Consider the following 16,680-nt stretch of genomic DNA (forward strand, 5'->3'; position numbering starts at 1 on the left):
ACTATATAGCCATGAGTCAGCACTGCTAGAAAGTTCACATTTTCCCTTGATAGTCTTGTTTTTAGTGTTTCACAACCTGTGCTAATTCTAATCGGTTTGTCTTGCTTCAAATCCTGCCAGTTTCTCTTTTTTATTATTAGAAATAGATTTAGGATGGGCAATTTGCACCCTCTGCTGTGATCAGCAACAGTGCCTAGTCTCAAAGAACCAAAGACTGGCACCTACTGCAGAAGAAGAATAGTGCATTAGGATGGTTTGCTCCTCAAATTTATTACAAATAAAAATTCATTTGACTAACTAAACTAAGTATAATTTTGGCTTGAGAATAACTGAAAAGTGGAGTCCAAATCCAAACAAATTACTATGGAATCAGAACACAGGCCTTTTAACAAAGAAGGTTAAAAGGTCTGATGCTAGGAAAGGCAGTTTCCTTTTACTATTTAAGGGGTCTAATGAAGGCCTCTCGGTTGACTGTTCTACTTAGTTAAATGTCCTGGCATAAAGTTTAAGAAATGTCATATCCAGCCATTTTATGGGATAACTTTGAATATAAACTATGAACAATAATATGTCTGGTCAAAGTATATAATCAGAATATCTTTTAGCTTAATTCAAAACAATAAACAATATCTTCCCATCTCACTTAAAAAATCAAAATGACAGAAAATAACATAGACATTTAATTGTTCAAAGGGAAGAAAATGTTGGTCCAAATCATTAATCTACATTTAAAATCCTCAGCTAGGTGTGAGTTTTGGTTCAGCTTAAGCATAACATACACTGGGTGATCATTATGTGGATCATCATATGATGTTTATGTATCATAACATGTTTTCTAGTCTCATACTAAGTTCAAGATCATCAGAAATGTCACAGTAAACTGAATGTTCACAATCTTGAATGAATCAATTGTGACTGTTGAGCAGATCTGTGAAAAAAGTGTTTTAGGCATCTACTGCAATTCTTACTATACAGTAAAGTTGAACTTTATAATTTAATAGCAGGAAGGAAAAACAAACATGCTTTTAGTAGAATGAGGGCTATTTCCATACCATGGCACCTTGCTTTTAGTTCTGCTGCATTTCACTTCTAGGAAATTCAACCATGGATATGAGTCAACTGAACGGCACCGTAGAACTTCCAAATCACATGAATCATCCACATATGACTATTGTTAAATACTGATTAATAAGTCTAGTTTTTCTAAATTGTTCAGATTAATGTTTTCCACAGTGTGAATTTATCAATTTTTATGGTATTGCATCATATACTGATTTTGTACATCCAGTGCAGAGACGCACAGGAGATAAAGTGAACTAAATCCTTTAACACTTGTTCTGATTTTTTTAAAATACTAACTTGAAAATGATCAGATGGCACTTTAGGGAGCCATAAAAGTTTTTATATCATAACTTCATCTTCCTGATTCTTCTTTGAAATTTTCTTATCAACAAAGCCCTATATGATGATGATCTAACATAACTTTATGACTTTTATATTCAATTATTTGGGATATATTAGAAAATGGTACAAAAGCCATTAGCTTTTTCTGTCAGAGTATTAAATATTTTATGTTTATAAGCCCTGTAGTTATTTCCTTCAAGATATATTGTTAGAACAAGGATTTAATATGTATGATTTTTCTGATTTAGATCAAAGCTGAAATAACAATGCATCCATTTAATTCTAAATCAGAATGAGGTACTCAGTCAAATCTAAAAGGCAGATGAGATCAAATAAGATGAAATTCTGAAGCGAAATCTGGGTAAATGACAAGAAAGCTCCTGCTGCTGATTGTATGGTCCATAATGAAATCACTAACAGAAATGCAAACTCAGTCTATTTCCAATGAACTAGCTAACTGATTTAAAAGATATTATTTGATTGTTAAAAAGTTTGTTAAACTTCTAAAAGTAATCAATAGGCTATACTCAAGAAACATTTCAAAACATGGTCAAAATCCAGTTCAAAGACAGTAGCAAGCAGGTTTATATAACACCAACAGTTACAAAATATTTATATTAAATAAATAATCTAGTACTTGGTAGATGACCAGAGTCAGGCCCAAGTTCCAGTGGAACAGTACAGAGGCATCATAATTTTGGGATCATAAAAGTGTTTAGGATCAACAAGTCTCTAAACCAAGACTTAGATTATCCCTCTACTTAGGTGTATTTTAAAAACCTCTAGCATCAAGAATGATAACAAGACTTCTATATTTCCTAATAGTCCTATGTAGCTTGTAAAACCAGCCTGTATATAACAAGAATGATCAAATAACTGAAAAAAAAAAACACTTGACATGAAATTTCATTCATTTGACAGACATTGTTATAAATTTTCCTTCTCCTATATATGTTTGAAAAACTTTGTTTTCAAACTGTTTTTCAGACTGTGCACTGTGCTCATGTACACACTTCTCTAAGGAGCCTATAGTTAAAAGTTGAAAGTCAGAGGACTTATGTTAATATCATAAACTTTCCCAACTTCTACTGCAATACAAGTTGTGTTAGTATGAGAGCATAGTTAGGTTTACAATATCTTTTCTTCTACAAAATGAAATCTATGGTACTATTTTTATAGAAGAGTACTTACCGCGATAATATCTAACGTATTATCACAGACTTTCCGAATTTCATTATTTTTATCATGCATCAGGTCTATGAGATATGCTGGAGCTTCTGAGTAAAATGGTTAAAGATACGAATTGAATTGAGAAGTGACTCTTCAATCACACTAGTAACCACACACAGCATCATGGGAACACAAACACATGGCAGAAAGAGCTGCAATTGCTTTCTTGATCTATCATGTCCTCCTATCTACAGGTCCTCTCCTCTTCAGGGAAACTTATTCACCCAAAGTGAACAATAGCAAAGAATGAATCACAGTCAAGTTTCCTGTTATGCTTTGATGTGAAAAGCCTTTGCCACATGCTTCTGCCTCCATGAATTAGGCTGCTTTGCATGCATTCCCTGCCATGAGGGACTGGAACCCCCTGAAAATCTGAGTTGAAATAAATTTTTCCTTAAGTTGTTTCTGTCATATATTTTTGTCACAGAGACACAAAAGTAGCTAATAGAGATGCTATAATGATAAACTTCCACTTACTAAGTAATTCTGGGGTTGGGAATTATTAAAATACTTTAAATTTATTAGTATTTGTAACAATTCTACAAAGTAGGAAAATTTTTATTTAGTAGCATAGCCATTTTGTGGTAGTAAGATTCTATATTAAAGGCTTTTCTGAGGTCCTGTCGCTAGAAAGGGGCTAGTCATAAGAACCCTTCCCTACCATGCACAAGGCCTTCGGTTTGATTCCTAATACTGGGGATAAACAGGGCAATTTGATTATAATGCTCTTTAGGCTGCACTATACTGGGTTGCTATAAGTGGAAGATATCAGGTACCAGTTAAGTACAAATACCTGAGGATCAAGAAGTTTTTCACATGTTAAATGTTTAACCTATAGTTGGTAGCTGGACTTAAAAATATTTTCTCATATAGAATAAGTAAATATAAAGAGGATCAAGAACAATCAGTCCTGGGAACATCACAAGAGAAGGGAGTTCTGATACATTTAAATTTCATAGGAACCAAGACCTGACAAATCAATAAAATTATTATTATTATATTTCAAGTACATATATAAATACTCCTGATTTAAAATGCTAGGAACCCAAAGTACTTCAGATTGGAACTTTGGATTTTGGAATACTTGACTATACATAATGAGTTATAATGAGGATGGGACCTAGGTGTAAACATGAAGCTGGTTAACCTGTCATATACACCATACATACACAGTCTATACTATTCTTAGTGTACTTGTGTTCTAACTGTGGCTTGCTACATGAGGTAGAATTTTTTACCTGCTGGCGTTCAAATGTTTCATATTTTGGAGTATCTGAGATTTCAGATTTTTTTTTAACCCCGTACGAATTTCAGATAAACAATTTCCACAGAAAATAGCTTATCCTCTATTTATTTCAAAGTTTGTTGGTTTCTATAGCATTTCAACATTTGTAAAACAAAAAAAAAACAAAACAAAAACCAAATGCATGTTTCCTACATATGCAAAATGTCAGTATATATTTCAATCATTGAAAAGATACGTGTTTCCTTGATTATGACATCTCTCGTGGCTTGATGGAAAACCATCTGGTAGAAGACATAAATTATCTGACACACAAATTCATCATCTTCTTGCTGAGCTGAAAAGAAACAAAATCTTTACATGACAAGCACTGTATGCATCTACCACCAAGAACACGGACAACAGAGGATGAGGACAACTGAAGGTGACAGGAGGCACAACGGAAAATTAGTTAAGTTTCCCCTGATGGTGACTTCACACGAGCAAAACAATGTTTAAAAAAGATGGCACATCATTGTGTAAGAGTTAGAACTTGGACTATGGGGGGTAGAATAGAGCATAGTGGTAACATACTTGCCTAGTATGCCTGACAGTCTGGATTTCATCCCCAGCTCAATAAAGAACATCCACAAAAAAGAAATTGGACTATTATTAAGAGATATTTCATTTTGCTGAACAGTATTAAAAAGTTAAACTTTAAGCTGGGCATGGTAGGGCATGTCTTTAATCCCAGCACTGGGGAGGCAGAGGCAGGCGGATCTCTGTGAGACTGAAGATGTATGCAAGACTTAAAATAGGTACTTCATTTTATGCTATACCTAAATGGCCAAGGAACACAAACTGTAGTTCAATTTCATTAATTTATTGGGGAAATTAAAATTAAAATGCTGTGAGATACCAGCAGGAAGGCGCTAATGAATAGGACTGACAGTGCTGGAATGGGGAAGGTGCAGAACAACTGCAACTGCCTTGCCTGGTGACACTCTGAAAACTGGCACAGCTACTTTAGGAAACACTCTGGTACCATATACTAAAAGCCAAACAAACAAACAGACTCAGCAGCTCTCCTCTTGTGTATGCACCTAATAGAAATGAGCACATATATTCACCAGCAAACAAAAGGTTTAGGGGTATTATTTATAATAGTCACCATCCCCAATGCCCCACACCACAAAATACAATCTTACTACCCATTAGTGGAGACTGATATAGTTACAATGGAATACTATGCACATCAGTGAAAAAGAACAAACTCATATGTAACATAGATAAATCTTATAAATATAAAACAGGATAAAATAAGCCAGATTCCACAATTAAAACTCAAACAAAACTAACTTATCAATGATGTAACTCAAGCCCAGAAAGACAAACAATTGTTTTCTCTCATATCCTGGCTTCAAATCTTTTGTGTTTTTAATTTGAACAAGTGGAAGCCAGGAAACTAGAAAGGGGTCCTTGGGTGGGCATGTAAGGAGGGTGGACAGTATATCACAGCTAAACAAAAGTAATGAAGTGGAATACTGGAGTGAAAAGGCTTAAGCAGGGCAGGGTGTGAGAGTATGGGGGACACCAGGCAGTGAACGGAGGGCTAACCCAAAGAAGAGGGTATGAAAAGCCAACTGGAAATCTATCTCACAATCCAACTTAAAAAAAGTAAGTGGAAGGATAACAAACCACATGTGATAGGAAAAAAGAGGGAAGAACACTGAGTGTTAAAAGATTAAGCAGGGATGGGGTGGGGAAAGAGGAAGAGGAGAGGATATTGGGTGGGTTAACCAAAACTACGGATACATAACAGTGCCACTACTGCACCAATAGAGGTAATTTACTGTGACACTATTATATGGGGTGTAATCAAAAGCTATCTAATTGGACTTAAAGCCCTCACAATGGGAAGGAATTCATGGGTAGCACTGTAATTATAGCCAAATACACATGGCTGGAGAGGTCATAGAGCCTAGAGAAAACCCCATCTTTGTCATATCTCCAGACAAATGAAATTTCTTAACATATGCTAAATGTGGATCCTTATTTATGTCTGAGAGATGCCTAACCCAAGGTGACACATCTACAATGGAACCTCTACACCTAAGGTTCACGAAACACAGCGGAACAGGGGATGGAGAGAGTACTAGTGCATCCTTCAGCTCTCACCAGTGAAGCTTCCTTATGCAACAGAGTGTGACACACAGAAGGCCACAACTGGCAAAGTTTTAGAGGATAAGAGACTGTAGAATGTGTGTCCCTGAATAGGACTCCTATACTGAAACCCACCCACACATGGTTCAGGGACCATTGTGGAAGAGGGGGCTGAAAGATTATAAGAGCCAAGGTTGGTCCATGAACTTAGGGAAACAGAGGCTTTCAGGTCACTGGAAGGTTGCTCATGTGAACTTGCAGCAATGGTGGTGGTGTGCACAAGACCCAATGCCTACTCAATCAGACAAGGGCCCAGCACGGAGTGAGGGAAATGGGCAGTGGACCCCGAATCCTAGCCTGGGAACTGTTGGCAACTGATTACTGCTGGGTGAGGGAGAGTATATCTTCTTTAAGATCTCTAGATAGGCTGAGTAGATTCCAGTGGATGAACTTGCACTGAAGGAGATCTGGGTACAAAAGCTTGACCAGATAGGACTTAACATATATGACAGGATGCATGAGGTCTGGTGGGGGAGGGGCATGGGGGAGCATGGATGGGGAAGGGGTCTAAATTTGATTAAGAACTACTGTATGAAATGCTCAGACTCAATAAAAATATATTTTAAAAAAACTACGGATACACGAGAAAAATCTTACAGAAACCCAAGAATTAATGAGCTAATTTCAAAATACAACTAAAAAAGGGGCAGGGGGGAAAAGTTCAAGTGGAATTACCCTGCACAGGTGGACAATGCTGCTCCCAGAAGGTAGGGTTTTTCTTTAAATGAAAATTTCAGAACAATACATGGAATATCTCCATTTGAGTTACTGATCAGGGAGGCCCCAGACATCTCCAAAACAACACAGGCTTTTCTATTTCCCTTGGTTAACCACCGTTACTACATGGTAAAGACCCTATTGCTTGAAGGCAACACACTTTGGCTGCAGGGCACTACATAGAGAAATCATTCTCAAATCAACTGGGAAACTTCCTCCCTGTTAAAGAGCTTTCATAGTGCTGGAAGGGCTATGCAGGGCTTTTCTGGGGAAGAAAGACTTCAATGATCTTACGCAGCACTGAACCCTGCATGTTGCACTTCCAACCTGCCAGGTAAGATGCACCTACTGATGTAATAGTGCCATGACTATTATGGGATAAATAACCAGTTTCTGACTGAATTTAAGGAATCCTCTACAGGAGGGCATTTCTTGTCAGGTACTGTAACCTGGTTAAAAACCCATGGCTGGAGAGGGCATAGGCAGGCCTAAAGGTAGAACCTGCTATTGCTATCAAATTACCTTTTAGATATTTATGCTTCTACCCATAGACCTGGGCTATTCTCACTCCTTGTCAGAGAAGCTTTTTTTTTCTTCAGTGAACAGCAGTGAATGCAGAGATAAATAATTGGTCAAAGTGCTGCGAAAAAGATACTGAATGCTCATTCGTAATTTGGACATTCATATAAGCCCCACCACTACCAAAGCTTGGGTGACAGTGTAGAAAAGGAGGCAGAAGAAAAGGCAAAAGCTGAAGGATGCTGAGGAGTCCTGTGAAATGCTGTTTTCTGGACGTGACATGGCTACTACAATCATGAACTCACAGCAGCTAAGTTTACCAGCACAAGACCTAAATTAGATTAGGCCAGCCAAAATGCTGGCGTAGATGTGTACACTATCTCCAGATCCCACACTTAACTCAGGAGTTATTTGCAGTAAATAGTTGCCAGAGGAGGGAGAATTATTCTTTGAGGATGAGACCAAAGGTAGGTTTCCCATAGTCCAGTGGATGGCGCCACACTAACTAGACTTAGCAGGTTATCAAAAAAAAATGAAGTTGGGGGGATGGCATGTTGGAGGGGACATGGAGGAAGTTTGAGGGTGGAAATGGAGAGAAGATATGGTTGTAAGTCATTGTATACATGCATGAAAGTCTCAAAAATAAAAAAAAAAATATGACAGAAATCACTTAGAGGAGGTATGAACAATTAGGGAAGGGGAAAATGTACTTCTAGAATATTGGCAATTTTAATTCCCTGTGATAATGCAACACGAGTATGCTTACTTTAACAGTCCATTGAGTTATATAATTGTAATTTGCATTTTTTCCTTATGCATGTTAATACTTCAAAAAAATTTTACCAAAATTAGTAAAATGCACCCTATAAATGGTCCTGGAAGGACTAAGAAGTATGTTTTCTGTAGATGTCTCATATTAGCATTTTAAATTTTTATATGATTAGCTACTTTAAAATCATTAAGACACAAGCAAAGATGATCTTAATGAAATTAACACTAATTTCAGATAAATTCTCTAAGAAAGAGAGAAATATGAAAAAAATGAAATATGGAAAAATAATGTTCCCTGACACCTTATGAGCATTACCAATATAAGGGGAAGGTTCTAAGTCTGAATTGTCCAGTACTTTACCCACATGCTATAGCAGCCAATTCAAATTAAACTGAAGATTCAGGTCATCAGCCCTGATAACTACATCTCAGCGTTCAATGGTTACATGGTTTGGGTAGTACAGATAAAGGACATTTATTCTCATACAGGAAGTTCAGAGGACAGTATCCTTGGATCTAGAAGAGAGTATGATGTTTAGAACCAGTTTGCCAATTAATACTTCTACTATAGAAATAAAGATATAATGAGTAAGCACTGCACAACAGAGCAGCGCTAATCTAACAAAAGAAACTTGGACAGAGAGATGATACCATATTACTTGTTCCAGAATGGTAAGAAAAGCAAAGGACATGTAAAATTAGTTCAGAACTGTTTTACCCTGCGATCCAAAGTTCTTTCATATTATTCTATTTAATCCCAGTTAGCAGCTTATTTAGTTTATTTTACTTAACTACATAATTTAGCTAAGAAAATTAATTCTATGATTAATGAAAATATATGCTATTTCATGTTGTAAACTCAATATTTAAAATTTAAAAATAATGACCTTTAGGTATTAGCTTACCATTTAGCAATTCGATGAGTGCAGGGATTATCCCAGATTTAGCTAGCAGGGCTGCACAGGAGTCGTCCATAGATACAGTGCCAATCATGATGACCACTTCCAAAACAAGGTCATCTTCTGCAGCACCTGAAGAGCAGAGGCAGGGACAAGTGTCACTGAAATGTCCTGAGCCAAGCTATTCATGTTGTCAAAACCTTAATGCACAGAAAAGATACTGAAAGCTCTTAAACATATTCCTATGAATCTTTAACATGCTTATAAAGTTGTCCATTTTTCAAATTTTCTATGTTCACCGAAGACAGCCTGTGGTGTTGGTGAGACAACAGAGAAGTAGAAATATATCTTTGAAAATATAACTGAAAGATAATGTAAACATGAGATAAAGGATTCTTTTTACCACTTCAAGTAATTCTGTTTGTGCATACGCACACATGTATGGATACACGGAGGGGTGGAAAATCAAACTGGTGCTGACTTCAAAGCCTCATCTCTACTGTTTAGCTTTCATAGTGCTGGAAGGTGCTATGCAAACTAACTGAGGAGAAAATTTAGCAGGAACTTTACTCAGCTGTGAATCCTGCAAGCTACAACAACTAGCCTGGAAGATATGCCCACCAGTGCAAACATGGCACAAACACTATAGAAATAACCAGCTACTTTCTAATTGGATTTAAGATCTGCTTCATAGGATGGATCCCACACATGACATTTGAATCAGGCCTAGGAATCTGAGACTAGACAGTCCATAGGTCATGGGAGAGTCTAACACAACTACTCTGCTAAACAGATATAGTATTAAACTGATTTCTAACGACTTGTTGTTATACCTGTAGATTAATGCACCTCTCAACTTTCAGAAGAATACAGCAGACGGAGATTAATAGGGAACCCCAGCTGGCCAACGTGCAGAGCCTAAGAGGCTCAACACTGTCTACCTCTTAATAGGATACCTATTTCATACTTCTATCTCCCAGGGCTCAGGGATGACTGTGGAAGAGAGAGTGGAAAGATTCTAAGAGCCAGATGAGGTAGATGACCATAGGAAACTGCATTCCAGATAGTTGGTCAGTTACTCATATGAACTCAAAGCAATGGTAGCAGCATGTACAAGAACTACACAAGCTCAAGCCTAGAAAAAAATTACAGCATAGATGTGGGGGGGTAAGAAACCCCAACCCTACCTGAGGAACTATTAGTAAGTAACTATTAGTTTCGTTGTCATTTAAGGATGAGACTCTTGGTAGGTTGACCAGGCTCCAGTGAATAGACCCACACTGAAGGACATTTGGGGACACAAACCTGACTCTATAGACCTTTATATATAAGTATATATAATATTTATAAATTTTGTGGAGGGGGTTAGTAAGGGGAGTATAGCGATATGGGAGGGAATCTAAATATGATCAAAATATATTGTATGAAATTTGAAAAAAATCGATAAAAATTAATTTAAAAACAAACTAAAAATAGGAAAATAAATAAGGAAGGGAAACTAATATTCTAATATTTAGAAACCATTTTTAGGAGAAAGCAGAACCAGGCAATAATCCTTCTTAAAACAGCTGTGAGAAAAATCTGTTTTGCCTAGTACAATGAAATCACATATTGTTTTATAAGTTCTATTCAAGAGAGAAAGAAATAACTTAGTGATTATGCAAAAGTATAATAATAATACTTAGCACAGACCTGGCTTTAGTTTATCTTTGAGGTACGGAACCAACTTGTATTCCTTCAGAACCAGTTCCCAGTCTAATTCTGGAATTGTCAGATTTGCCAGAGTTCCCAAACATTCAATTACAAACTCTTCCTCCTCATCACTGGAGATCTGGGCTGCGAGGTCCCCAACATAATCCTGAGTATGACAGAATTGACACAGAGTAAAAGTCTATGAGAGGAGCCAATCTAATAATTTATACTACTGGAAGAAAAAACAAAAAAATCATTCTGAATTATTTTGAATTAACTTGCTAAGAGCTTTTGATAAGTTGTGGAGGGATTGGAGATAGAAATCACAAAACAACAACATTTCAATGTAGAGTGGGATTTCTGAGAGCTAAGCTTACAAAGACTTTTATAAGAAAAGAACCAATTTGAGCCATGAATAGACATTTCAAGAGAGTTAGTAAAAATTCTTCCTAAATGTAGCTATCTAAAAGTACATTTTCAAGGTCTATTTTTATAGACAGAAAGCCAAAGGTTATACTTACAACAAACAAAATTTTAGTTGGTCCATCGTGCTGGGAAATATTTCTAATCATTTTCATCAGTAATGGATCCTTGAACTTCAGAGCCCTTTTCATGAGCATCTTGAGCCCATTCCCTGAAACAGAAAAATGGGCAGGTCTCCGGTCAAACAGAGGTTAGTTTAAGTTTAAACAATTTTTGTTTGGTCTGGTTATAAAAATTTCATTGAGTACATTGCACAAATCTTAAATGCACAATTTAAGTTAGACGAATATATACAATTGGGAAATGATACCACATATGCTGTAGATACTATGTATAGGTGTCTCCATTTCACTCCAGAAAGTTCTCCATCTGCCCTTTGCCTGCCAATTTTGTTTTCAAGATACAATTATTTTTTTTTATTCTTTCTTTTTTCTCTATTTATTCTTTGTAAAATTAGACTAGGTTTATAATCCACAATTTTATAAAAATAGACTCATATAATATATGCTTTTTGTTTAGAATATGCTCCACGAATTTAAAAAATACTTTTGAAAAAATTATACTTCTATGAATTTACTGAAGATAAAATTGGAAATGCATAAAGATTCAGAGAAAGGGTAATTACTCCAGTGGTACTTGTTAATTTTAGAGATTGTTTTATAAGGCACACAGAGGGGGATCATAGTTTTATTTAAAATTTTATATAAGCACTACACAAAAATTTGATTATCTTTTTTTCTTGATTGGTCAGAATAAAGATATAGGGTTCTGTATTTGCTTATCTGTAATATATTAGTTTTATAATGAAATACTGTTCAGTGAATTCTGAAACATTTAAGTATGACAAGCCATTTCCTCAAGACATTATAGAAACAATGATTTGGTATACATTTTATTACCTTTCAAATCAATGTTGACTGGAGTTTATAAATGTTACTAAAGAGTATCTCAACTCATGATGAGACTATCCTATGGGAGCCATAAGAATTCTAAATATGCTGAAGAGGCTATTTTAAAAAAAGATTTCAGGGCTGGAGAGATGGCTCAGTGGTTAAAAGCACTGGCTGCTCTTACAGAGGAACTAGGTTTGGTTCCCAGCACCCACATGGTGGCTAACAACCATCCATAACTCCAGTTCCAGGGGCTCCGATGCCCTCTTCTGGTTTCTGTGAGCACACACAAAACACTCATACACAAAATAAAAAGAGATTTCATGTTTACATTCCATGCTTTTCCTTATTATGTTTACCATCATATGACAATTGTCATATGCTAAAGAAGTTACCTATGAAGATCTAGGCACTAACCTTCACAGATAAGCTGTACATTTCTCTTATTAGCAGCAAGATTAATACAGAAAGAAATCAGCTCCAAGTCGATTCGTTCATCTGAACATTCAAAGAGCATCTTCATTAACTAGAAAGAAACAGAGGCCATATTTATTCAAAATATAAAAACAAAACCCAAAAGTATTTCATCATAATGCACAATCTTAGATTATATATGGGAAACAAGGTAATGTTTTCAACACAAACTGACAGGCTTTAACTGTTTAGTAACTGAATGAGTAAATAAATAACAAACCACTGGATGCTCAGCATTAAATAAAAATTTCCACATACAGTAAAGAACATAAGAGAAATTTCCAATAATATCCATGATTAAAAACACTCCTCTGAGAATAACCTACTACCACCTCTCTTTTCCCACCAACATCCAAGTGCCTGCAGTGGTTTTCTGCATGGGCCCCTCCAGCCGTCCCCGAGGACAGCAAGCAGCTGGCCATCACTGGTGGCAATAAGGAGGGCTTTTTTCACCACTCAGAAGGTAAGCCACCACAGTTGGGTGGTGGCCCTCACCAAGCCTATCCCGAGCCCAGGGACTTGCTCCTGACCGTCAAGATGGATCTCTATCGCCATGGCACAGTCAGCTCCTTTGTGGCCAAGCTTTATATCTTTGTGTCTGCAGAGCTCTGAGTGCTTGCTTGGGCCCTGCACGTTCCCTCCTGTGGCTTTCCTACCCTGCCCTTGGGATCCTAATAAAGGCTCAGCAGCCATCCTGCAAAAACAAAACAAAACAAAACAAAACAAAACAAAACAAAACAAAACACTACTTGGAAGCTGGGCACTCCAAGTAGAGAAAGGAGCTCACATAAAAGCCACAAAGTAGGAAGGCATACAACTGCACTGAGCAACTGGAGGGAGCCAGGCAATGGCAGGAGAATGTTGTGAAGTAAGAAGGCAAAAGGCAGAGAAGGCAGGCTCCTGTGATACATGCTAAGGACTCTGGGCTTCCTCCTAAGGATAAACAGAAGCTACTAAAAGCTTCTAGGAAGGAAAGGTGTCAGGATAAGACATTTGTTTCAAAAAGACCTTGCTAGTATAGAAAAGAGACTGAAGCAGGACAAATGTTTATTATGTATAGAAATTAGATTATGACAGGATGGTGTTGCTAACATCTACTAAAAAGGGAAGCAGAAAAGGAAATACTATTTTTGGTTTGCTATCTGTTGAGTTTAAGCTGACAATGATGGTCTGGTAAGCACAGGTGTTCTGCAGGAAGCTATAAACTCACAGGCCTGAGTTTATGTTTTGATCGCAGGTATAATGTTAGGAGTTCTCATGTATGGCTGATTACTAAAACTGTAGACTAGATTCAGTAACTTGGCATGGATACAAAATGAGAAAAGAAATTTAGATAAGAGACAGGAAGAGAAAGGTAAGGAGGGTTTGAGAAGGAACAGATGAAAGGTTAAGAAAGAAAAGATATGCTTTGTATGCCAGTCACAGTCACAGTAGCTTATATATGTGTGTATACATGTACTGATTTTGTAAGTAGGTGCTTGTGTGTCTGTGGGTGTCTGTGCATGAGTGCACATAGGTGTGTGGAGGTCAAAGGACAATTCGGATGTACTTCCTTTGGTGATTTTTATTTTGTTTTTTATTTTATTTATTTCTTTTTATTGTGTCAGGGTCTCCTTATAGCCCTAGCTTGACTGGAACTCGCTATGTAGCCCTAGCTTGACTGGAACTCACTATGGAGACCAGGCCAGCCTCTCAAGAGATCCATCAGTCCCTTGCCTTGCTGGGATTAAAGGTGTGTACCACCACACCCAGCAGGTGCTTGTGTTTTTGAGAGTTTTTTTCTCTTACTGAGATCTGGGCTTGCCAAGTAGCCTAGGCTGGCTGTCCAGCAATCACCACCTCCCCAGTGCTGGGATAACAAGTGTGCCCCATCAAGCCTGGCTTTTAAAAAAATATTTTATTTATTATTTTTATTTTATGTGCATAAGTGTTATGCCTGCATGTAGGTAAGTGTACCTGTGTCGTGCAGTGCCTGCAGAGGACAGAAGAGGCTGTCGGGTTCCCTGGAACTGGAGTTACGGATAGTTGTTAGCTGCCATGTGGGTGCAGGGATTCAAACCCGTCTTCTGCAAGAACAGCCAGTGTTCTTAACTGCTGAGCCATCTCTCCAGTCCCTATTTATTTATTTATTTATTTAACCCAGTTTCTGGAACTCAAAGTTAGGTCTTCATGGTTTCTTGGCAAGCATTTTACTAAGCTATCTCCCAAGCTCTGTGCCACTAGGTTGTAATCTAGATTTGTTACTGAGTGACAGTTTCCATAACAAAGCAGAGATGAGCAAACTTGTATTGTTACAGAACATTCTCTTATATTACTGGAAAATGAACAAATTAATTTAGTGCATATTATGTAAAGATTTTTTTATAAGTTGAAAATGCTTACAACAAGTAAAGAAACAATATGTAGGGGCTGGAGAGATGGTTCAGCAGTTAAGAACACTGGTTGTTCTTGCAGAAGACCAGGTTTGAATCCCAGCACCCACATGGCAGCTAACAACTGTCTGTAACTCCAGTCCCAGGGAATCCGACAGCCTCCTGCATGTAGGTAAGTGTACCTGTGTCGTGCAGTGCCTGCAGAGGACAGAAGAGGCTGTCGGGTTCCCTGGAACTGGAGTTACGGATAGTTGTTAGCTGCCATGTGGGTGCAGGGATTCAAACCCGTCTTCTGCAAGAACAGCCAGTGTTCTTAACTGCTGAGCCATCTCTCCAGTCCCTATTTATTTATTTATTTATTTAACCCAGTTTCTGGAACTCAAAGTTAGGTCTTCATGGTTTCTTGGCAAGCATTTTACTAAGCTATCTCCCAAGCTCTGTGCCACTAGGTTGTAATCTAGATTTGTTACTGAGTGACAGTTTCCATAACAAAGCAGAGATGAGCAAACTTGTATTGTTACAGAACATTCTCTTATATTACTGGAAAATGAACAAATTAATTTAGTGCATATTATGTAAAGATTTTTTTATAAGTTGAAAATGCTTACAACAAGTAAAGAAACAATATGTAGGGGCTGGAGAGATGGCTCAGCAGTTAAGAACACTGGTTGTTCTTGCAGAAGACCAGGTTTGAATCCCAGCACCCACATGGCAGCTAACAACTGTTTGTAACTCCAGTCCCAGGGGATCAACAGCTGCTTCTGACCTCTGCAGGTATTGCACGACACGGGTGCACTGACCTACATGCAGGCAATACACGCATGTACATAAAAAAATTAAAAATAAAAAGAAACAATATGTAATATGTTTCATAAAGATATATAAAAGACTCCTAAGATACATAACCTAACATTTCAATGTTATATTTTAGGATAGTAACTTTTGGAACAATATGTTTTTATAAATCAGGAATATAATTTTATATGTAAAGTGAATAACAGTTATTTTAGAACAGACTTTGTAAACTACGGTTTTGATTACTTTCTGTGTTGGCAACAGATAACAAATGGGATACATGGGCAACATAAAATCATCCATTTCTCTTCTTAATAACATAGTTGAAAACAAAAATTAAGAACACAATTCCATTCCAGCTGTTAAACACAAATCTAACAACATGCCCTAATCTATGTACAGAAACTACAAAAGTCTAGTCCTGAATGGCTGGCATGTATCATGTCCTTTCCCAGAGGGCCAGTCTTAAACCACAAATGTTACCATGAACAAATCTTCAAGTAAAAGATCATTAACACTTAATAATGTTGTACTATAAAAAGAATCTAAGGCAAAAATAAAAGGATCTTAATTTACTTCATATATATTTAACAGATTTTGTTACCTTTCAGGTAATAAAAATAAATTAGCAAAAATGTAGGTGATAATCCATGAATTAATGTAATTATTTTTCCATAGTGTAATTCAACGTATATTATTGGTTTCTTCAGAACTTTTACTAATATGAAGACTTTTATAATGAAAATCTAGTACACTGAAGCAATGCTTTTAGAAAGTAAAATATTTCAATAAAAAGTATCTAATTTAAACTTGCTTTTACAGTATGAAAACCCTTTAAAATGAGGTTGCAGGTGGTTTTCGGAAGGTATGGATTAAAAAAATAATTTCCTTATTAAATCTCTTGTAGAAATAATCAAGAATACATTTTTAAAAAGTGACACATAGTTTAAAAACTTTTTACCCTATCTTCAAAACTGAGAGAAATTATA

The 16,680-nt window shown here is 36.7% G+C and overlaps 1 protein-coding gene across 2 annotated transcripts in view; it reads right to left on the reverse strand.

Moving 5' to 3' along the window:
* Positions 1–16,680, reverse strand: part of Kifap3 (kinesin associated protein 3) — a gene marked incomplete at its 5' end in the record, with an annotated part of 146,234 nt that overhangs the window by 64,725 nt on the left and 64,829 nt on the right. For both annotated transcript variants that reach the window (XM_017802296.2, XM_008849416.2), the window contains 6 exon segments: positions 2,596–2,681; positions 4,116–4,214; positions 8,992–9,117; positions 10,678–10,843; positions 11,199–11,311; positions 12,468–12,576. In XM_017802296.2, the coding sequence (XP_017657785.1) occupies positions 2,596–2,681; positions 4,116–4,214; positions 8,992–9,117; positions 10,678–10,843; positions 11,199–11,311; positions 12,468–12,576 (699 nt within the window).

The sequence above is a fragment of the Nannospalax galili genome, unplaced genomic scaffold (genome assembly GCF_000622305.1).
Source record: "Nannospalax galili isolate Female #2095 unplaced genomic scaffold, S.galili_v1.0 scaffold1465, whole genome shotgun sequence".
NCBI classification, from domain to species: Eukaryota; Metazoa; Chordata; class Mammalia; order Rodentia; family Spalacidae; genus Nannospalax; species Nannospalax galili.